Raw genomic sequence first — 22,889 nt, forward strand, 5'->3', positions numbered from 1 at the left:
CTATACTCTACCTCCCCTACATCTCCTACTAGCCATTCTTACTTTCCTTTCTTGTTTCCAAACTCCTATACAACTAGATCCTACCCACTTTAAATAAGCATCTGCCTAACTATTACCTCATTTTGCCCTAAGCAGCTTAATATTGTAACTAGTCACATTTTCTCCTGCTAATGGTTTAAAACAGTGTTTTATAACAACTCACATACTTGTCTGCCAATTGTTAATACTCTGTATAATTGAATTGCCTGAGGAGCTTTTTTTCTCTCCAGGTCTCTGCTTGTAAGATCCTATAGCTGATTGTTACTATGTTACTAAAATTTAATAAATTGTTTTCTAGTCCTGAGGAGCTTTTCTCCCTGGGTCTCTGCTGAAAGTGAGCCAAAAGCTCAGCCAGACTAACCCGGTTAACAAATGTAAAATAAATAAAAAATAAAATAAATTTTCCCTGAATAGCTGTGAATACCTCTTAGCACAAAAATCTGGTTAAAGCCTAAAATAATGGGGTGGGACAGATTTTAAATATTGCTCTTACAAACTTAAAAAGATGCTAGAACAGGATTTCTGTTAGGATGCATTGTCCAAAGGAAATTAAGTCTGAAACTTAATTGCGCGTCATTATTTAGGGATTTCAATATTCAATCATTTGCCAGAAAAACAAATTTTATGAGGAAAACTGACCAAAAAATATGAGGAAAAAATCTCGACCTTCTGCAAGAAACTAAAGCAATTACACCTCTCCAAGTTTAAAAAAAAGTGCTCTCTGAAGCAATCTCCTGTGTGCAGGAGTCTGATTCTGAAATCTCCAGACACTCGTACATGCCTGCACATACTTACACAGTCACATACACGACATCCCACACACCAGCAGCAACCAGGCTTAAGCTTTTGTATGGGAGCTGACATTCGTGTTGCCTGAGGCGGAGGATCCCACAGTAAGAATACTGCAACATGAGAACAGAAGGATATAAGACTGCTGTTACGCAACTGTTTTTGTGATATCACTAGAGCACAAAAACTTTTGGCACAATGACTCAAGCAACAGAAAGTAGAAAAGGCCATAGCCAAACTTAAGGAAGCCTATAACAAGGAAGGTAACAAGAGATCCTGTAGATGTATTAAAAATATTTCGGAAATTCTATGACAGTCTCTATAAAGCAGAGAAATGTAACATAACCGAGAAAAGATACAAATGGAAATATTTATGGAAGAATTAAATATGCCAAGGTTAGAGGTAGATGAGGCTCAATTACTAACAGTTAAGGATAGGAGGAGAGGAGATACAAACTGTGCTGTATACCACATCTATAGGAAAGTCCCCAGGAACAGATATTTTTGTGGAAGTCTGGAAGTTAGAAGGAAAAAAACAAAGATCTGGAAGGTTTTCTTTAACAGTATTCTAAGAGGGGAAGTATCACCATTCTGGAAGAAAGCAGTGGTAGCTGTAATAGCTAAAGAGGGTAAAGATCCATCAGATCCAGCTTCATACAGGCTCATTTCAATACTAAACCATGATTATAAAGTATTTTTGTCTAGGATTGCTAAAGGAATGGCAAAAGTAATGCAAAAACTGATAGATATGATCAATATAGTTTTGGGGAGGGAAATATTCAAGAACATTAACAGAACACAGATACAGACGGAAGCAGAATGCAAGAAAACACCATTATTGTTGGTGGGGCTTGATGCAGAGAAAGCATTTGACAGCGTAAGCTGGGACTTTATATATAAGCAAGGCAATAGAAGCATTTGCATTTCCTGAAAAAATTATAAGGTTAATTAGGAGGATATATTTGGGATTGGAGGCAAAAATTAAAGTGGGTTGGGTCCTCTGATAATTTCTGCTTGAGCAGAGGAACTAGGCAGGAGTGTCCTCTTTCCCCTTTATTACTTGCACTATATTTAGAACTACTGGCAAAGAAAATGAGAGATTCAGAAATTCAAGGATAAAACTGTTATGGTAGTCAAGAAAAGCAGTCTATTTGCAGATATTTTATACATGACAAACCAGAAAGACATTACAGGAACATGGAAGCTTTATGTGGATATGGACAGTAAGATACAAGCAGTTAATGTTTTAGTCCCTTTAGTCTTACACACAGGTCAGGCATATTTATCAATCAGTGAAGAAGTTGTGGGTAGCAATTAAAGAGCTGAAGGGCTTTATATGGGAGGGAAGATGGCAAGAGTCAAGTGGGATAAGCAGATTCTTCCAGTAGAACAGGGTGGACTGGGATTACACAATCTGAAGGGGTATTTCAAAGCTACACAGTTAAAACTCCTATACATAGCACAAGCAGAAAACAGAAAGGGATGATGAAACAGGGGAGGGAAGCTCAAGAAACAAGGAGACACTAGGATTTTGGATGCAGGCCTTTAACGAGAACATTAATCATACAAAATAATATATCCATAAAGTAGCAGAAAGTATTCTAAAAATTAAACCAACACTGCAATGAACGAAGGAGATTCTGCTGATAGGGATGATTGCAATTAGGGATACAGACAATAGAGAAGAGGGGACTGGAATTTATTGAAGAAAACTGGTGAAGGAACCAAGGTATTGGGAGCAAATAACTAGAGAGAGTGAAAGAGGACAGAATGGGAAGACACCAAGAATTTATTTGGACTGCAGGTTAGAGATTGTCTTCCCTATCAGGGACTGAGAGTATAGGAAAAGAGAAAGACATAGGTGGGTTCTAAATGAAAGACCAGCAATGGTGAAGTTTTTAATAGAATCTAAAACGGAAGCTGCCATTAAAAATGGGATAACTGATGCAGCATATAAAATATCGCATAACTAAGAATTAGCGGTGGTTAGAAGGGACTGGAGAAGCAATTCACAAAGAAACAATGGGAGGATATATGCAAGTCTCCCAAATAAGAAATAAAACCTACAAGATTTAGGATTTTTGCCTGAAAATGTTTACAGGGATTTTTTTTATACCCAAGTAGACTCCAAAGAATTCTTCCTCATGCAGACAGCAACTTTTGGAGGTGTGAAGGGGAAGAAAGAGGTAATTGGAAACATTTTCTGGGAGTGTGGTGAGTTGGTGGACTTTAGGGATTCCTTGCAGGATGCACGGTCAGAGATACTGGGTGGGCAAATTGGTCTGACGAGGGAGATGACTTTTTATGAGCTATGTAACTGAATCAGAACTGCCTAGACATGGTAAGGCTTTGCTTGTCTAATAATGGCAGCTGCCAAAAAAGCAACTATGAGAAAATGAAAAAGTACAGTTTTGTACCTACCATAAATGTAGATGTCCGATAGGAATGCATCTGCATTCCTTACAAATGGGTTGTCCTGTCGTCAGGCAGCCCCTCGGTCGGCCGGATTCCAAAGTCTGGGTCTGGCTTCGGCTGGTGTCGCGCTTCACCCGATGTCATAGCTGCAGTTCTTCGGGTATAAAAGCATCAGCCAATGCCATTTTCCTCTGTTTCTTGCCCCAGATGCCAGGTGCCCTCTTGGATGGCTAAATTTGGATAAATGCCAATGTTTCCAATAGTAGAGAGCAAACACATAAAATAAGCATGTATGTACATATATACAAACAAATACACCATAATAGATCCCCCCCAAGCTAGCTGAAGGATGGCAAATACCCTAGGAGTACCACAGAGGGGAAGGTGGGTGGGTAATCCTGACTGCAGATGCATTCCTATCGGACATCTACATTTATGGTAGGTACAAAACTGTACTATGTCCTTCAAGGATGCATCTGCAGTCCTTACAAATGGGTAGAATACCATAGCTAAACTACGGGAGGAGGAAAAAAAAAAAAAGGAGAGATTATGGTGTAGTTAGGATCCCTTGCAAAACAGCAGTGGCAAAACCTGCTCGGGATCTAGAGTATAAAGGTAAATTGTAATGCTTGGCAAATGTATGCACGGAGGTCCAAGTAGCAGCCTCTATAATGCCCTTGGTAGCCACTCCTCGTAGGAAAGCTGTGGTAGTGGCTGTAGCCCTTGTGGAGTGAGGCCTGATGTTCTCTGGAGTTTTCTTTCCATGGTAGGAGTAACAAAATCTAATGCAATTTCCTATCCATTTGGAGATTGTCCGTTTTGAAATTGGTTTTCCTTCCTTTCCTGTTGCATATGCTACCAGCAGCTGGTCAGTTTTTCTATTGGACTTGGTCCTGTCCAGGTAGTAGCGTAATTGTCTGTGTACATCCAAGGTATGCAACAGTCTTTCTCCCCTGTGCTGTGGGTTTGGGAAGAATGTAGGTAGGTGGATAGCCTGATTTAAAGACACTCTGGATACCACCTTAGGCATAAATGTAGGATTTGTTCTCATGGACACACTGTCTTGATGGAAGATCAGGAAGGGTTGCACTGCCATTAATGCCTGTAGTTCAGAGACCCTTCTTGCTGAGGTGATTGCAAGCAGGAAAGCAGTCTTCCAGGATAAGTATTATAATTCTGCTGTTGCTGCTGGTTCGAAAGGGGGAAGTGTCAATTTTTCTAGCACAAAGTTCAAGTCCCATGCTGGCAATGGTGGTTTCCTGGGAGGTTTTACATTTTTAATTCCTCTCAGAAATTGCCTGAGCAGAGGATGTGAGAAGACAGGAGGATCCAAGCTGTATTCTGCTGAAATAGCTGATGCATGTATCTTGATGGAAGAATAGGACAGGCCTGTATGGAAGAGCTCTGCCAAGTACTCCAGGATGTTGGCTATGTTTACCAGTGCCACATCTTCTCCCTTTGCAGTACTCCAAATGAGATATCTTTTCCATTTTGCTGCATAATTCTTTCTTGTTGAAGGTCTACGAGCCTAAAGGATTATGTCTTTAACCCTTTGGGATAAATTTGGGTTAATTGTTCTTATGTAATGTTCCAGGCAGTTAGCTGCAGAGTTTTCAGGTTTGGATGCAGGATGTTGTAGTTTTTCTGTGTTAACAGTAATGGGATCAGGGGTAGTGCCCATATTTGTTCCCGAGACATGCTCCTCAGCAATGGGTACCAATGTTGCTTTGGCCAGTCTGGAGCTATCAGAATGATCCTTGGACGTTCCTCTTTGATCTTCAAAAGCACCTTGTGCATCAAAGGAAGTGGTGGGAATGCGTATGCTGTCAGGTTTTCCAACTGAAAGATAGGGAGTCCACCTTCCAAGCAAGTGGGTGGTACGTCCTTGTGCAGAATTTCTTTAGCTGATTGAGTGGGGATGCAAATAAGTCTATTTGTGGTACTCCCCATTCTCTTGTGATGGCTTTGAAGATGTCCGGATGCAGCATCCATTCGTGGGCATCCGTGGTAGTTCTGCTTAATATGTCTGCTAGAATGTTTTCTTTTCCCGGAACAAAAATTGCTTGTAACTGAATGTTGTAGCTCAGAGCCACATTCCATAGGTCCAGTGCCAACCGGCATAGAGGGTATGAATGTGTGCCTCCCTGTTTGTTGATGTACCACATAACTGTGGTGTTGTCTGTCCTTATCAACTGACCATCTTGGAGAAATGGTCTGAATGACTGGATTGCCAATTTTACTGCCAGCATTTCCTTTAGATGTATGTGCAGGCGCAGCTGGTCTTGAGTCCATAAGCTTTGTATGCACTTGTCCAGCATGTGTGCCCCCCAACCGAGGTCTGAGGCATCTGTCGTGGTGGTTTGGCTTGGTTGACTGTTGCAGAAGGGCAATCCTGTGTTTGATTGACAGGCCTGAGCCCACCATAGGAACTCTTGCTTCAGGCATGGGATTATTGGAATTTTGGTTTCTAGGCTGTGCTTGTGTTGAGACCACAAATTCTTTAGGTACCACTGTAGCTTTCTCATATGCAGTCTGGCATGAGGGACCAGAATTATGCAGGATGCCATGAAGCCTAGGGCCTGCAGTTAGATGGTTCTGCTTTGTTAATGCCAAGAAGTAGAGAGGTAGTTTCTCTTTCTTTTCTGCAGTTAGGAATGCCATTTGTTTTGATGTGTCCAGCTCCGCACCCAGAAAGGTTATTCTTTGGGATGGAATCAGCCTTGACTTTTTTATACTGACTGTATATCCCAGGGCTTGCAGCAGGTAAATGACTCTTTGTAAGTCTTCTGTTAGCTTGCTTTTGTTGTCCGCTTGTATCAGGCAGTCGTCCAGGTAGGGGTAAATTTGGATTCCCTGAAGTCTGCAATGAGCAATTACTGATGCCAGGCATTTCGTGAACACTCTGGGCGCAGTAGATAAGCCAAAGGGCAATGCTGAGAATTGATAATGCTCTGATCCTGCAAGATATCTGAGGTATCTTCTGCAATTTGGTCGTATGGGGACGTGCAGGTATGCCTCCTTGAGATCTAGAGTTACCAGCCAAGACTCCTTGCCCAGCATGGGAAGAAGCTGCTGTAGGGTCAGCATTTTGAATTTTGGAACAATGAGGAATGTGTTTAAAGCGGACAGGTCGAGAATAGGCCTCCATTTGCTCTCTTTTCTTGGTACCAGGAAGAGTCTGGAGTAAAATCCCTTTCCTTGTTCCACAGATGGTACCTTTTCCACAGCTCTCATTCTTAATAATTGAGATATTTGCTTTAGAGCTTCTGCCCTTTGAGTAGGTGGTAGGTTTGGCATTCCTCTCTTTCTTGGTAGAGTATGGAAATGGAACCTGTAACCTTGGTCTATAGTTTGCAAAATCCATTTTTCCCTTGTGATGCAATGCCAGTTCTTTGAAAATAAGGTTAGCTTTCTGCCTAAGTGTGCTTCCAGTTGTTCCCTGGTAGGCGGTGCCACAGCCAAGTCACTGTGATTGAGTAGTTGTAGTGGTGGTGGCTGCGTCTGTGCCTTGCTGGTTGTTACCTTGCCACTGGCGTCCCCTGTAGGCACCCCTGGATTGGTTTCTGCCTCTTGAACGCCTATTCCTGCCTCTCTGTGCCTTAGAGGAGTCCAGAAAGGACCAATTCTTGGAGGGCCAGTTCCTGCTAAACCTTGGAGGTTGAACCTGTAAGAAATCTTTCACTGTTTGTACAGATTTCGCCTTCTCTTCCATCTTTTTTAGTACCTGCTGTGCAGGGGAACCAAATAAATTGACTTTGTCCATGGGTGCATCTAAAAGCTTTGATTTGACATGGTCTGGTAATGCCTGCTCTTTCAACCATGCATGTCTCCTGATAACTGTGCCAGTCATGGCTGATCTAAAGGAAGCCTCCAGTGCATCATAGCCACATTTTAAAGAATGGTTACTAACCTGCTGTATGTTATGTACCATTTCCTGAACATATTTCTTATCTAAAGATTCTTCAGAGGACAGCTTTTTAGTTAACTGGTCTAGCATAAACTCTTGATATTGAATCATGTGAAATTGGCAGTTCAAAGCCCTAGCTGACAAAGTAGCAGAGGTGTAAACTTTTTTACCCCATCTCTCTAAGGACCTGGATTCCCTTTCAGAGGGAGGGTTTTAGTAGATGTAGTTGCTACAGCTTTAGGGCCCTGGGAGATAGTCTCTGGATCTGCAAAAGGAGCCTTGTATAGATGGTGATGAGTGTCCGGGACCCTGTAGAACCTATCGGGCTTAGCAGGGGCCGGAGGTAATGCATCAGGAGCAGTGCAAGCATCATTAAATGCATCATCTACCACAGAGAGAACTGGAGGTATAGCTAAAGGCCTATGCTGTGGCAAATGTAGAAAGGTTCTAAGCCTTTTTCTGGAGTCTGAGAAATCTTGGCCCTGCCACTGAAATTGTTCCCTCATAGCATGCAAGGTTTCCCCAAAGGAAAATTCCTCAGGTGGAGAGGCTGAAGGAATGGACTCTTCAGCATCTGAGTCTTCGTAAGGGGAATAAGGAGCCTCAGGAGGGTCTGTATGTTCTGAGTCATCAGAGGAATCATCTGTGGATACTGGCTCTGGGGGCTCTGCTCTAGGCCTCTTCTCTGGAGGTGGATGAGAGGTCCTGTCTGGATGAGGCTGGGATCCACGGATTAAAGAAATGAGATCCTCAGCCAAAGAAAGCATATGGGAACTGGTGCTGGGCCTGTGAGAGGGGGGCTTGACAGGCACCGTTTTTGAAGTTTTAGCTGCTTTAGCCCTGGCAAAGGCCTTAACAGACATGGCTGCAGGAGGCCTAGCAGCTCCACGTGCAGGGGTTGAAATATCCAAGGGAATAGTGTCTGATAATTCCTGAGAAACCGCAACTGCAGGTTGGATTTCAGAAGCCGATTCCACCAGGCTAGAAGAGGCCTCGTTAGAAGGCATGTTTTCGGCTGGGGGAAGAACCGCTTGCTCGGTTTCAGCCGAAACAGAGACACTCGTGGTTGGCTTAACCGCGGTTTCGGCCGAAACCGCGAGTGTCGGTCCTTTTCCCTGCGTTTTTTGGTTATTTGTGAAGTCGGAGGATCCGACGGCATGATATAAGCAAAATCAGAGCCGAAAAACTGTTCTGCAAATTCCGACCGATGTCTAAGCGTCGGTCGGTTAAAAGAAGCACAGGCTAGACAAGCTGCTACGTCGTGGTCTGGGCCTAAACAAGGTAAGCAGTAAGAGTGGAAATCTTTATGAGGTATTTGTTTCCCACAAGTTAAACAGTTATTCACTTTTTCTGACATCGGCTGAGGCAAGAAAGAGTCCCCAACGGGGTACTTAGCTTTTTAGAAGTCTTCGAAGTAGTATTCGGTATGTAGTAATCTCTGGTTCTGACCGACCGGCACTTGCGAACAGCTTCTGCTTCGGGCGCCACGCGGCAAGAAAGACTGAGGAAAATGGCGTCGGCTGATGCCTTTATACCCGAAGAACTGCAGCTATGACGTCGGGTGAAGCGCGACACCAGCCGAAGCCAGACCCAGACTTTGGAATCCGGCCGACCGAGGGGCTGCCTGACGACAGGACAACCCATTTGTAAGGACTGCAGATGCATCCTTGAAGGACATCCTAAACCAGCTATACTGGAAGCAATGAATATTATAAGAGATAAAACAGCTAGAATGGAGATCTTTAGAAAAGGATAGGAGCAAACTACATAGGAAAAATGGGAATTGTGGGAATACATACAAGGGAGGAATGAGTTTTAAAAGGCAGCAGGACTTAAATGAGATATGTAATGTTTGAGTGAGAAAGACTGGATAGAGTCCAAGTGATGTATAATGTTTGCAGCTGGGTGTGTGTCAGTATGGTTTGTGATGTAAATTTCTTGCAACTGGGATTGTGTCTTGTTTAAAAGAGGCAGGAATTTAATTTATGTAATATTGCTTAGGTTATATGATATATATCAATATATGTGTTAAGTATAATGTTTGCTATGCTAATATAGTTCAATTACTCTTATGACTGGCAAATTTACATTCATATGTGATAATTCAATAAAGGTGTTTGGGGTGGGGAAGACAGTTCCCCATTTCTTTTTGCTTATCCTCTTAGTGGAGACTTTGGGAAGAAGTAAGGATGTGTAAGGATGTGTAACAACTAGGGAAGAAATCTTGGACTGTCTAGCCATCATTTAAAGTACAGAAACCATGTGGTCAATCTGAGGGCTGTTATGGCTGTATGAGGTAGCCTGGAGGGGTAAGACAGAAGATCCAGAAGGGGGTCCAGAACCCAAGGAAGGTATATCAGATGAGCCTAAAGGAATGGGAACCATACTTGTCTAGGTCAGGATGGGGCAATGAGGATCATCTTGCTCTTCTGTTGATGAGCTTTCTGTAAAAAAAAAAACTTTGATATGAGAGGCATGGGAGGGTAAGCATAAGGGAGTCGGGGGGGGGGGCAATCATGGATCAAAGCATCCCTCAGTAAGTCTCTTGGGAGGAGGGATTAGAGAAAAATAAATTGGGGACAGTGTCGAGCAGGTCACAGTGTGGCTGGCCCCAATGGCAAAAAAAATCTCACCGCCACTGAAGGCTTGAGAGACGACTTGTGAGGAATAAGAACAGATTTGCTCAGACTGTCCACTAAAATGTTGGACTTCCCCAGAAAGTGCATTGCTAAAAGAAAGCAGTTGGAAGAGAACATCCACTGCCACTCTTACTGCCTTCAGACACAAGGGCTAAGAGCAGGTTCCTCCCAGTTTGCTATACAGATGGACAATATGTCAGTAGTGTGGTACGGTAGCAATCATCCCTTCAGACAGAATGTGTTGAAATGTCTACAACACTAGAACTGCCCTCATCTCTAGGACGTAGATGAGAAAGTTAGCCTCCAAAGGGGACTATGTGCATTGAACTCACGGTCTGATCCAGGTAATGTAACCTTATACCAACTGGGAAGTATCTGTCACTGTGGCCTTGGGCAATGACAGAACAAAGGAGCAGGCCTGTGAAACATCTTGTGCATGGATCCACCAGGACACATGCGGTCAGCAGATCTGAGATTCAAGTGGGGGATGTCAAGTCATAAAACACTTGACTGCTATATAGTCCCTTGTAGTACACATGTAGAATCTCACTAATGGTAGAAGGGTTATACAGGCCGCCACTGACCCCCAGAAGCTGAAGGACCAGCTTGGCTGGTGGTGACTGAAGAGATAGACTTTATACTTGAATCTGTAACTTGGATGACCTGGACTGAGGAAGTTGAGCTACTTGAGAAACTGTGTCTAATGACTCCTCTATGAATTCCATGGTTTGGGAGGGAAGGAAGTGAGACTTGTAGTTGACTATGATGCCCAGGTGTAGAAAAAAAGAGCAGGTAGTCGCTGTGAGGAGCCAGTTGTAAAGATATGGAAATATCCAGAATCCTACCAATCTCAGGTGAGCGGTAACCACTGTTATAACATGTGGTGAACACCTGGGGGGGTTATGGTGAGATGAAAGGGCAGAGCTCTGAATTGAAAGTGGCTCCCAGCCAGAAGTGAAAGTATCTTCTGGATTGTCTATTTTTTATATGACAGATTGTCAAGATGTGTACCATCAAGTACATACAAACATTCTCTCATAACAGGGAGAACAGACTGAACCATGACTATTCAGAACTTGAGTGTTTGACAAATTGGTTTAAGTGGCTTGGGTCCAATATGGGCCTGAGATCCACAATCTTCTTTGGCACCAAAATGAAGCCTGACCACGTTCCGAATCCTCGCTGGTCTGACGGGATCTCTTGGAGGACTCCTGGCAGTTTTTCTAACTCTGAGGCTGCTTCCTTCCACTGATGGTGAGGTACATCAGGAACATTTTGTGGATGGATGGGCGGAGGGAGGGAAAAGTAATAGCCACTGGTAATTATTCTCTGCACTCTGGCATCTTTGGTAATGGATGTCTGGACTTCCGGGTGCAGAAATAAGCACCCCCCAACTGCCTCCATGTGCAGCAATGGGGCAAGCATTCAGGGGCACTGAAAAGGCTTCTTAGTAAAAGGGCCTCTGAAGCCTTGGTTTTGCAGGCCTCCCCTCACATGTGGGGGATATCTACAGTTAACAGTTACCCACTCTGCTGTGGTGGATCTATCTCCATAAAAGTCCTGAGAAAAACACTGCAATTTCTTGAAGCAGATTTTTACCCCCTTTCTGATTGCTTGAGAAGGTCCCTCAGAGGGGTAGAAAAATGTACCCCTACAGTGGATAGGGTTTCCCTATCCTGTTTTCTCCTACAGAGAATCTCCTTGACTGAGTACAAATAAGGTAGATCCATGACTAGGTGCAATGAAGAAAGACATTTTATAGGGCTCTGCAAAGTTGCAAAGACACATTCAGGCGTACCTTCTAATGGCAACGCCTAAACCTGCCACTCTTGAAATGCCTTCTGTAGCATGTGAAATCAAGACACAGAGGCATCTGTCAGGGACTAAAGGGTAGCCAGTTGCAAAAAGACAGTATTTTTACCCTTCACCGAAATGGACCCAGAGAGGGATTTGGTAAGCTCTTAAATCAGATTGCCCTGAAAACTTGTGGAGTGCACCAGCTAATTCAGTGAATGCAGAGCAAAGGTCCCGGCAGCAAAAATTAATTTCCTGAATCTGCCCAGTGCTCTAGACTGTTAGGGGATGGACAGAGGGACTTTCCTCAGCAAGTTCCTTTTTGGTGGCTGTTAGCAACCACCAAGGCATCAACTAGGAGACTTTTAATACAATGGGTACAGTCCTTAGGTGCCACAAAGTATTTGTCTGGTTTCTTAGGGATGAACTATGTCATATCCAGATCCTTCCAAGCTAGAGAAGAAATGAAGTCCACCATTTCATCTGCAGGGGTACCACCCAGGACATAGCCGAGCTGGTTCTGAAAGCCTCAAGAAACAAACTCCTCCTGGGAAGAGACTTCAGAAAATAAACTACCTTTTGTCTCAGAAGTTCCAAAACTTCTCCTAATGAGTCATCATGGGATGACCTAGGGGACTCTTCCCCTTCACTGAAGTCAGTATCTTCTGTCAAAGACTCCGTGGGGAATCAATGTGCCTCCTCTTGCACTTCTGGGAAACTAACTTATGGGGATGACTCAAGGAGGACCTGGAAGTGTGTGGGGAGTCCTGTAAAAGTGCCATCTTGAGTGGACTGGCTGCCCCAAGGAATGAGCAGACTTGGGACCCAGGGCAGACAGTTGTGGACGGGGAAGACCTGAGAGGATTAAGGATGCAGAGGTCAGAGACGAGCTGTCTAGCACTGAGGCTCCCAAGTGGAAGGGATAGGTCTGAAAATTTCTAAGTCATACCCCTGCCCTCGGATGTGGCACCAAAGCTACAGCCACAAGATCCCTCTTGGCTTAGATAAGGCCAGTGCCAGTTGGATCAGAGAAGATGGTGGAGTCAAAGTCCAAGTCTTCAGTTCTGATTCAGACAATCCTGTCATTCTTGGAACCTGAGCTTCCAAAGTCAAAGGCAGATTGGATTAGGAGTCACTAAAGCTGTCTGGGCTGGTATGAAGCTCACAGGTCCGATGGGAGCCGGAGCTGGAAGACCTCCCAACTGAATTTGGGTCCTAAGAAATTTTCTCATCATCCTGTCCACATCTGCTTCAGACAGGCTCTTAGTAAACCTGAAGGATGAGGAAGAAGAAGGTCTAGAAACTATGTGAAGTTTCTTGCAGAAAAGGAGAATGATGTCTTGATGGAATCTGTTCTAGAGAGAACTGAAGTTGCTTATGGGATGGAGCATTATGCAACCATCAGATCTGAATAGGTGGACAGATCTGAAACTTCGGTTGTCTTTGGAGAGCACTTCTACTCTAGACTTTTCATTTGTTTTTTTTCTTGTCTTGTCCCCTTTCTCTCCTTGAGATTTTTCTATTTTTTAGTGGAGAGGGAAGCTCCAGATACTGAGGAAGAAGGGAGCAATTATTCCTACATTCAACCACAGCTCTGTAGTTGAAGCCGGAAAATATGTTACACTACCTCAAGATGAGTTGCACCGTGACAATAGACACTGATGGAGCATCAGAGTCGGGAACTTTGTTCAAACATGAGAAACATTTTTAAAACTTGTAGGCTTGTCTGACATTCTGCAAACAAAGCTTGAAACAACCTGAAAGAAAAACAAAAACACTAAAAAGGCTACAGCACATAACATGCAAATTACAAACAATGGTACCAAAAGTTTCCAAAAGACCTGGCAAAGAAGATACAAACAATGGTACAAGACAGTCTTAAACAGTAGAGAAGAGCAGAGGAAGAAAGGAAGAGGAGGGTGCTAGGCCTAGAAGGGAAAACTACAATACTTTTTTTTATTACTATAGGGGAGGCAGGAAAAGAGAGAAAGACTGATTAAAGAGGGTAATTTAAGAGCAATTGACTTATCTCCCAAAAGACTTGAGCCACGAAAAAAACATAACGGTTTGCTGGAAGTAGCAAATGAGATCTGAGGTAATCTAGGGCTTGGGAGAGGATTATGGGTAAGAGAAGCTTTTGCTATGGATTCAAAGTCCGAGAAGTGGCCAAAGTCAGACCAGAGGTCAGATCTGAAACCATAAAGTTGTGGAAGTGATGAAAGACAGACATATTACTCAGTAGAGTATCAGGAACAAAGTAAAAACAGAATAAAGTACAGTTGTGTAACAATTTACCATAACAGTAAATGCCCTATTAATCAACTTTTCATTATTCCAATATTGATAGGTTATCTTGCCTGAGGTAACAAGATTTCCAGTCAGCATACCAAAGCCAATATTTTCCCAATGCCAACGCATCATACTTCCTGCATATGACCACAGTCCATGGGCATGGGAGTAAAAAAGTGGACATATGGGTTTAAGATCCTATGACTACCTACAGCTAGGAGACCCTGGATGATCCAGACTATACAAACAGCTAGTCCAACTAGGAGGAAGGAAAGAGATGCACTACTGCAACATGGTTCAGTAGGTGATATACTGCTATTGTAACTTCCTGGATTACCGATTACTCTTGCACTATTCCAGTACTGATGGGCGATTCCAAAAGTGAGAGGTTAAGGGTGGAGGGATTAGAGATGGGAGAGCTGTCTGCCAGTCTCTGCAGGACAGACCTAGCAAAGGAAGTTTCAGATCTGGAAAATGCATCCACTCTTTAGTATCTAGCAAAGGTCTGAGAGGATGACCAGGTGGCTGCCTCCAGAACAGATTAGAGAAGGCTCAAAATGAAAAGACTGCTTTAGTGGAATGGGTCTTCACAGGTGAAGACAGGCACTTGCCATGGAAGGGGTAACAGAAAGAAGTGGATTTAGAGATCTAGTTGGTGATGGTCTGTCTGAGACAGAGTTCCCCAAATTAACCTCCTAGAAAGAGTTAGATTTTTTTCCTGAAAGTTTTTGTCCTGTCCAAGTAGGATCTTAGCTGTCTGCACACATCCAGGAAATGGAGGAGTCTTTTACCCTTGTTTTGAGGATTAGTTAAGAATGTAGGCAAATGGATGGTCTAGATGAGTGACAGTTTGCTTACTACTTTTGACAGAGTGGTCAGCCCTTAAAGAAACCCTATCCTTGAGGAATGGCCATTAGGGCTTGAAGCTCTGAAACTCTTCTGGCAAAGTTAAGAGCAATCAGCAAGACAGCTTTCCAAGCACAGAATTTTAATGAAAATGAAATCACTGGTTCAAAAGGTATTCAGGTACGCTTTTCAAGAACAAAGTTCAGATTCCAGGGAAGCAGAACAGCCCTCAGGGTTGAGATGAAGTGAAGGACACATTTTAAAAGATGCATGACCTTAATTCAGGAAACCCAAGTGGAGTTTAAAGGCTTGTAGTCAGAAATAACAGAAGTCCTATTTATCACTGTTGCAGTACTCTAATATTTATGGGTTATCCTGCCCAAGGTAACCTTCCTAACACCTTGATGAAGAAATAGGCTAGTCCACTTTTGATTAACACTCAAAAGTAAGACAGAACAAATGGAATTCCCACCTGAAATGTGTCCTTCATTCTTGCGACACAAGATGGAAAATCTTTTCACATTTTCCACTTGGAGATGTAAAACATTCTAGTGATACACTCTTTCACCTCCTGGAGCATGTCCTCTGAAAACTGGTGTCTGAAATGGATTACAAGTCTATCACCCAAATGTCAGACAGAGCCCACAGGCTATTTTGTATCAGAAATAGCTTTTTCAGGGAAAGTCCACTTTCCGAGGTAATGAAGTGATGGCCTCTGGATACATGAAGAAGGGGGTCACTAGCAAGATTTTTGGTTTGTCCATTCAGATTTTGACCTTTGGGGTTAGGGAAGGGGGAAAGCATACAAGAACCCTATCCTCTCTAGTGTAAGGACATTGTGTCCATTCTCCAGGCTTGGAGAGGAGAGGTCCTGGACCAAAACAGCTTAAGGTGCCTGATCTGGGAGGAGACAAACAGATCTAACTGAGGAATACCCCCATCTGTGTACTATGTCCAGGAAGGCCTCTCTCTCATTTCTCATCCACTCATGACAGTCTTCCATGGACCCTGCTTGGCGGGTCTGCAAGTACACCCTCTGACAGAATGCAAAACAGCCTGAAAAATAATTTGCTTTACTTGCATAGTCCCATGCTAGTAAAGCTAGTCTTCATGGTTGGTAGGACTTGGTCCTATTTGTTAATGTAATACACGATGGTGGTATTGTCTGTGAAACCTCCTGAGGAGATCTGGGATCCAGAGGTGGTAGAACACCTGAAAGGCTTTCATTTTCTTCACAGTGATGTGCTCCTTTGTCTCAGTGAGGGATGACTGATCTTGAACTCTTGTTGGACCCATCCGCATTCCCTTGGCGGTCTGATGCATCTGTATGGAGGGTCTGGAAGGGTGTGGGTAGGCGAAGGGTAGCCCTGGACTGAGTTGTATGTGAGAAGCCCACCACTGCAACTTTTCTTCTCTAGAAAGAGCAAGTCAAATCCCTATTTTGAAATCCAGTGGGTGACCGTGTTGAGACAAAAGGGGCTTCAAGTACCACTAGATTTTCCTCCTATGTAGTCTGTGAACGGCATGGGTATTATGGCTGCCATGTAACCCAGAGCTCCTAAGATTTCTCTAGCTGACATACAATCCAGTGGAAGCAAAGAATGGAAATAGGTGGACAGAGACCGGACTTTCTTCTGAGAGACAAGTAGTCATCAAGAGGGTTTTCAGTCTGCAACACAAGACAACCAGATCCTGGAGGGAGGCGGAGGATCAGAGAAGACTTCTTCAGTTTTAGAGTGAAACCTAGTTTTCTCAGAAGCAGCATAGTAAAGCTGTGGTGCTGCTACAATATGCCCAGAGAGGAGGCTTGGATAAGAAGATAGTCCAAAAAGGAAAGTATTTGTACTCATTGGGTTCTGCAAATAGTGGATGGTATGAAGCACTTTGTGAATCTCCTGGCAGCAGTAGATAGACCAAGGCTAAAGCAGAGAACTGACAGTGCAAAGAAGAAACGAACCCCCAAGAAATTTTCTGCAGGTGGAGTGAATAGGGATTTCCAGGTATGCATCTTTCAAGTATAGGAACACCAGAAGCAGCTGTGGAAGGATAAAAGGAAGTAGAGTTTGCAAGGAAAGCTTTTTGAAAGATGGCACTTCCAGAAAGGTGTTCAGATTTGACAGTTCCAGTATGGGCCTACAAGTACCCTTCTTCTTAGAAACAAAGGAAACTCTTGAATAAAAACCTTTTCCTATGTCTAGGGGTAGTACAGGTAATACAGTCCCTTGGGAGAAAAGATCCTTGATGAAGTTTGGGATGAGGCAAACTTGACTGGGAGGGTGAGCAGGAATTCCCCTAAGAGAGATCTCCCTCCAAGACATTCTGTAGCTGTGCTGGATGATGAGCAAGACCCGTCTGCATTTAAATCATGAATACCCTTATAGCTGAGAGGGACAGAGCTTGTTATTTGGATACGGAAGTTTTTGAAAAAAAAGAGTATTGACAGGGAGGCAAATGTGAGAGGCTGGTTTTATCTGAGAAAAGCACTTTCCAGGTTTAAATTCCCCTGAAATTTTTTCTTGGGGTGCGGTCTGCCCTTCAGTTTTTTCTCTCTCTATATAAACAAAGGAAGTGGGCTTGGAATAATGACTCCTTTGATATCTTTGGAGTGATGGCAGAAAAATCTGAAAATTGTGAAATGGTGCCAGCCAGGCATAACAGGCAAACTTAAAGAAAAAGGGAGACCTTGGACAAAATTTTAAAAAAAGCACCATCTTTCAGTTTCTGGAAAAGATGCAATGAATCCATTTTTGGTCTGTGCAGAAATCACAGGTGCCCCAATGTACCAGACTTGCCATTAGAACAGTAGGTTAAATCCTTAAGAACCTGCCTTAAGACACGCCCTAAGGGCTTTGAAAAAGATATGCCAGCATGTTTTCTTACCATCAATCAAGTCTTCAACATTCTTGTCAGTGCAGGACTCGAGGTGATACTTCAGCTCCCTTTTTGGGACTCTGTGTCGGGCATTAAATGGGCAAGTGGCCAGCTCTTTAGCTTTATCTTTATGATGCTAAACAAAGAAAAAGAAAAAAATATATTTTTTTAAGCAGTAAGCTTAAAGTATGTAGGTATTTTTCATACCTCACAAGCAAAACAATGGTCATTATCAGGCACTAGATTTGCAGTGATAGTGCTTTCTTCATCAGTTTCTGAACAGCTGTACCAAACAGTGTTATAAACGGATATTCAATTTCATTAAATTATACATCAGTTGAACTGCTTATACCATTCTAAGTTGCTTACTAAATCAAACTATACAAAGCAAATACATTTTGATGTATGGATTTATGCAAATATTTTCTGAAGATTTCAAATAGTATGCACTGCATCTAAAGACTGAATAAGCACCCCTGCAGTGTATCAACTATAAACCACAACGAAGGAAACCAATACAGGATCCAAAACCACGAATTTCCACACCAATTCCACCACAGTTTACACGGGGAGGTAAGAACACCAAGCCACGAAGGTTAAATCTTTTATTCCAATAACAAAACAGACTGAGCGCTTTCACCAGCCAACCTGGTATCAGAGTCATACAACAACTTGCAAAACCATTCACACTTAAATACACATCCACCCAACCTCATCCACCCAACCTACAGACAAGTTTTTAAATTTGAATTAATTTTTTTACAGATATAAATGTTAAAATTATTTTTACTTCTTTAAGGAATCAGTTTGGAACAATTGAATAATTTGTTTAATTAGGTTAGCTGTAGGTTGGGTGGATGTGTATTTAAGTGTGAATGGTTTTGCAAGTTGTTATATGACTCTGATGATACCAGGTTGGCTGGTGAAAGCGCTCAGTCTGCTTTGTTATTGGAATAAAAGATATCAACTATAAACACTTGTATAGAAGCGGGCAGGAATAATTTATATGTTGAAATGGGGCAATTTCATACATTAAACACTTTTGCCTGGGAGATAATGTAAAGAAAGCCACTACCACACCTCTCATACACATCTCATTATGAGGAACAATCCTCATTTTGAGGATCGAAAATTCCATGCTCCACAGTTATACATTGAAAGAGTCGCTCAGTGTTACAAATTTTAATTTAGATCAATGGAAAACAATAGTGAATCATTTTAATTCATCAAAATGTTTCTTAAACACATTTTTGCAATCCAGTGAGCTTCCTGAATTTGGTAGCAAGCTGTTCCTAAGTGTTCTACATTTTACCCATTTGTTCCACATTATGAGAAGTAGTGCACCATATTTTGCAGACGGCACGTTAAAAGCTATGCACACTGCTCAGCTAACAAGGTTCATGTGATGAGCAGTGGTTTTCCTTTCTCAGACGACCAATACAAACTGATCCAGATAATGTTTGGCTGTAAGGTAGGAAAGAAAGGATACAGGACTATGGCCTAGGAAACGGTAGTAAACTGGTGCCAAAACCTGTTTGGGAGGGTGACACTGAGCAGTAAATGATTGCTCGTTTCCTCTAGGAGAAACAGCCCGATCCACCACCAGAGCTATAGCAATAGAATTTGCTATCTTAGGCAGCACCTCCATTTGGGGCCCCACCCACAATCTATAAACAAATGCACTTCCAATCCCTTAATGGCAGCTTGTAAAGGGTCAAACTAAGAATAATTCAGCACATTACAAAATGTTACCAAGCTATCCCAAATGTGACTGCTTACAGACCACTCGTAAAAACTTTTAGTTTGACTATAACAAAAGGAAGGCTGCAGTTTTACTAGTTGTCTGCTAATCAGATCCCTTAAATTGACAGCTTGTATGCTGTAATTTTCTTTTAAGTCCTCAGCATCATCTACAAGTTGACAGCTGGGGCAGGTGGTCTGCCCTTAGTACAATATCACTGCAAGGACATTAAACAGCATGTTGGTTCACTGCATGTGTGAACAGATGAACAACCATCACTGGACTCAGCACTAACTTGCTATATAGTACAGTTGTGCAACTAAATGGACCACAACTGTTCATGTTCTAATGATCACTGCTGCAATAGCTTTAACTATATGGGTTATACTCTGCCAATGATACAACAGCTGGCCAGCTTATAAAGCTTCAGAACACCTTCCATGCACTTCGCCATCTTCAGCTACTTAAAAATGACAGGATTGAGTGCCAAGCCCTTCAGAGCCTTCATGCCAACAGAGTAGCCAAGCCCTGAGAGGCCATAGCTATGAATAAAAATATAAATGCACATACTGTATATACACACCCTGGGAAAATAACACAAAAAAATCTAAGGGGGATGGAAGGAGGGAGCAGTTACTGCAGCACTAATCATTCAGACACTTACCATTGTGGTAAGTTAACTTACACAACTGTACTATGTCCATCATACTTATCACTGCTGGGAGATGGATGGGTAAGTGTCCAGGAGCCCCTGGAGAACAGTCAAAGTTCGACATGGACTTGAAGGAATCAAGCTTGTAGTGCTTGATAAGAGTACGTACAGAAGACTAAGTTGTTGCTTTTAGAATACTTCTAGAATCCAACCCTTTCCAGAAAGCCACAAATGAAGCCAAGGCCCAGATAAACTGAACCTTGACCCTGGCTGGAATAATTTTGTTGTGGTGACAATAACAAAAGGTAATAGCCTGAGACAACCATTTGTAAATGGTCTGTTTAGATGCAGGTTGCCCCTCCTTACCTTGACAAGAAAAAAACTGAGCGACAGATCTGAAAGGTTTTGTTTTGTCAAGATAGTACCAAAGTTGTCTGTGGACATCTAAGGTATGGAGCATCCTCTCTCGTTCATATTTAGGTTCAGGAAAGAAACCAGGGAGATGGATAGTTTATCTTAAAATTCACGTGGTATCACTTTAGGCATAAAGAATTAGTTCTCACAGAAACCCTCGCTGTGGAGTATGACAGGACTGACTCAGCACAAAAGCTGGCAATTCAGATACTCTTCTTGCAGAGGGCAGAGCAATTTGTAAAACAGTACTCCATGTTAAGAAACTCATTGTCAGTTTGATAAGATGGTTGAAATGGAGCATTACCTTCTCCAGTATAAAATAAAGATCCCAAGGCGAGGCCAAAGGTTTTCTTGGAAGTCTCTTATGCAAAACCCTTTTCAAAACCATTCTGACACAAGAATGCAGTGGAAGACAGGAACCCTTGGCCAACAAACAATCCCTGATGGAGGATTAACAAAGGCCATAGGTAGGATAGTAACTTACACAAACATTGTCAAACCACAGAAAAACTACCTCCAAAAAGGGTGCTTGTTATGCTGTCAGTACTAACTAAAAAAAAAAATGTTTCCATTTTCTAATATACGATCTTCTAGTAGAGGCCTTTTGTGGCTCCATTAATACCTTGTGCACATCCTCAGCACAAAAGGTGCCTAAAAGGGAATCAAGACCGTATCATCCAGGCAATGAGATTAAGTTCACTAGGGTCAGGGTGCATCCAACACCCATGTTCTTATGTGAGTAGATGCATTTTGTGAGGAAGCTTGTGGTGATCACCCCTGCCATTTCCAGAAGGGGGTACCACTGCTGCCTGGTCAAAAAGGAGTCACCACAATGATCTTTGGGGATTCATTCTTAATCTTCAGAAGTACCCTGGATATCTCTGGAAATGGTGGAAAAGCATACAGGAACATTCTTGTCTAAGAAAAGGAAAAGGCATTCATCTTCCAAGACCTTCATTTACATGGAGTCCTGGAGCAGAAATTTGCCAATGGATTGTTCAGAAAATAAATCATAGAGGTCTACCTGAACTCCCCACAGATGGGTCAAACCTTGGAAGAACTTGTGATCTAGTTTCCATTTGTGAAGGTCTGACTTTGTCCTAATCAGCTTGTATGCCACGGTTTTGTTCTGACAGGATACAAGATGCTGTAATTCTATACCCAAAGGAAAATGGCTAGTCTGCAAAGAGGGTAAGACCCAATTCTCTCTTGCTTGTTGATGTACCACACGACTGTGGTATTGTCCAACAACTTTAACAGATCCAGGGAAACCAAAGATGCTTCAGACAGACTGCCTTGATAAAAGCAAGTATCTTTTTTATATTTATGTGCTTGTCTGCTCTTGGTGTCCAAACCACCTTACACTTTTATCCTTACTGATATACTGCTTCCCAAACAAAGTCTGAAACACCTGTGGTGACTGACTGCTTTGGAGAAAAGGGGTGAGGGAGACCTAGGTTTAGGGATATTTGCTGTCTCCAAGTAATTTCTTTTGACAAATCAGAAGAGAGATTTGAAAAGACAATGGGTGCTGGTGCTAGGACCAGAGGGACTTCAGATACCATTATATTTTTCTCATGTGGAGTCTTGCCAGGGGTATGAGAATCAGATACTACGAGACCCTAAATCCTGAGGTATTCCCTAACATAGAATTGTCTGAGTGAAAAACGTTTGAGATAGGGCTAGGTATCCTGTGGGAAAAAAATCAATCTCTACACTAAGTTGTCTAGCAAACCCCCCTGGTACACAATAATGTGTGATGGAAACAAAAGAATTTTGAATGTTCTCTTGGAATCCCAGTTTACGCAATACATCTTTCACTCAGGAGACTCTGCAAAGATAAGCAAGTCATCTAAATATTGATACCCTGTAGCCTATAATGAACTATTACTGAAGCTAGACACTGTGAACACTCTTGGTATACTGGAAAGTGCAAAGGAGGAGAAATGAATGCAATCCAGACACACAAAACCTTAACACCTGAAATATGGATGAATAGGGATGTGGTAAGCATCTTTTAAATCTAGTGTTACTAGAAAACTTGGATTAGGAAGAAGGAATGACAGGTTCTGAAGTGACAGTATTTTGAACTTGGGCACCATTACAAACCGCCTTGGGGGGGGGGGGGGGAGATCCAAACTGGTTTCCAGGCATTTTCTTTCTTTAGCACCAAAAACACCCTTCAATTAAACTCCCTTCACAAACAGGAAAGGAGTAACTAGCTATAATACTCCCTGGGACAAGATATGTTGAAGTACATACATTGGTGATAATTGTTTTGGCTATACTATGGACAAATAACACGTACGTACAAAAAAAGTATCCATTTGCATTTCTTTTGTTTGTTATGGGACCTCAGCCTTGTAGCTTCATTAGCAGTTGGGTGAAGACAGGAAATTGTGCAAGAACTTACCATAACCATAAATGTCCTCTTCATGTTTCAGCATTCTACTAGTGGGGTTTACCCTTCTTCCTTTGGGGGGTTTTCCCAAA

The 22,889-nt window shown here is 42.5% G+C and overlaps 1 protein-coding gene across 1 annotated transcript in view; it reads right to left on the reverse strand.

Annotated features, from left to right (window-relative positions):
- Positions 1–22,889, reverse strand: part of LOC122810625 — a 1,334,722-nt gene that overhangs the window by 1,112,587 nt on the left and 199,246 nt on the right. Inside the window, exon 4 of the mRNA XM_044082201.1 lies at positions 17,599–17,725. Coding sequence (XP_043938136.1) covers positions 17,599–17,725 — 127 coding nt within the window. The remainder of the gene's footprint in view (positions 1–17,598; positions 17,726–22,889) is intronic.

This window comes from Protopterus annectens, chromosome 9.part0 (assembly GCF_019279795.1).
Source record: "Protopterus annectens isolate FY-2018-M chromosome 9.part0, PAN1.0, whole genome shotgun sequence".
In the NCBI taxonomy this organism is placed as follows: Eukaryota; Metazoa; Chordata; order Ceratodontiformes; family Protopteridae; genus Protopterus; species Protopterus annectens.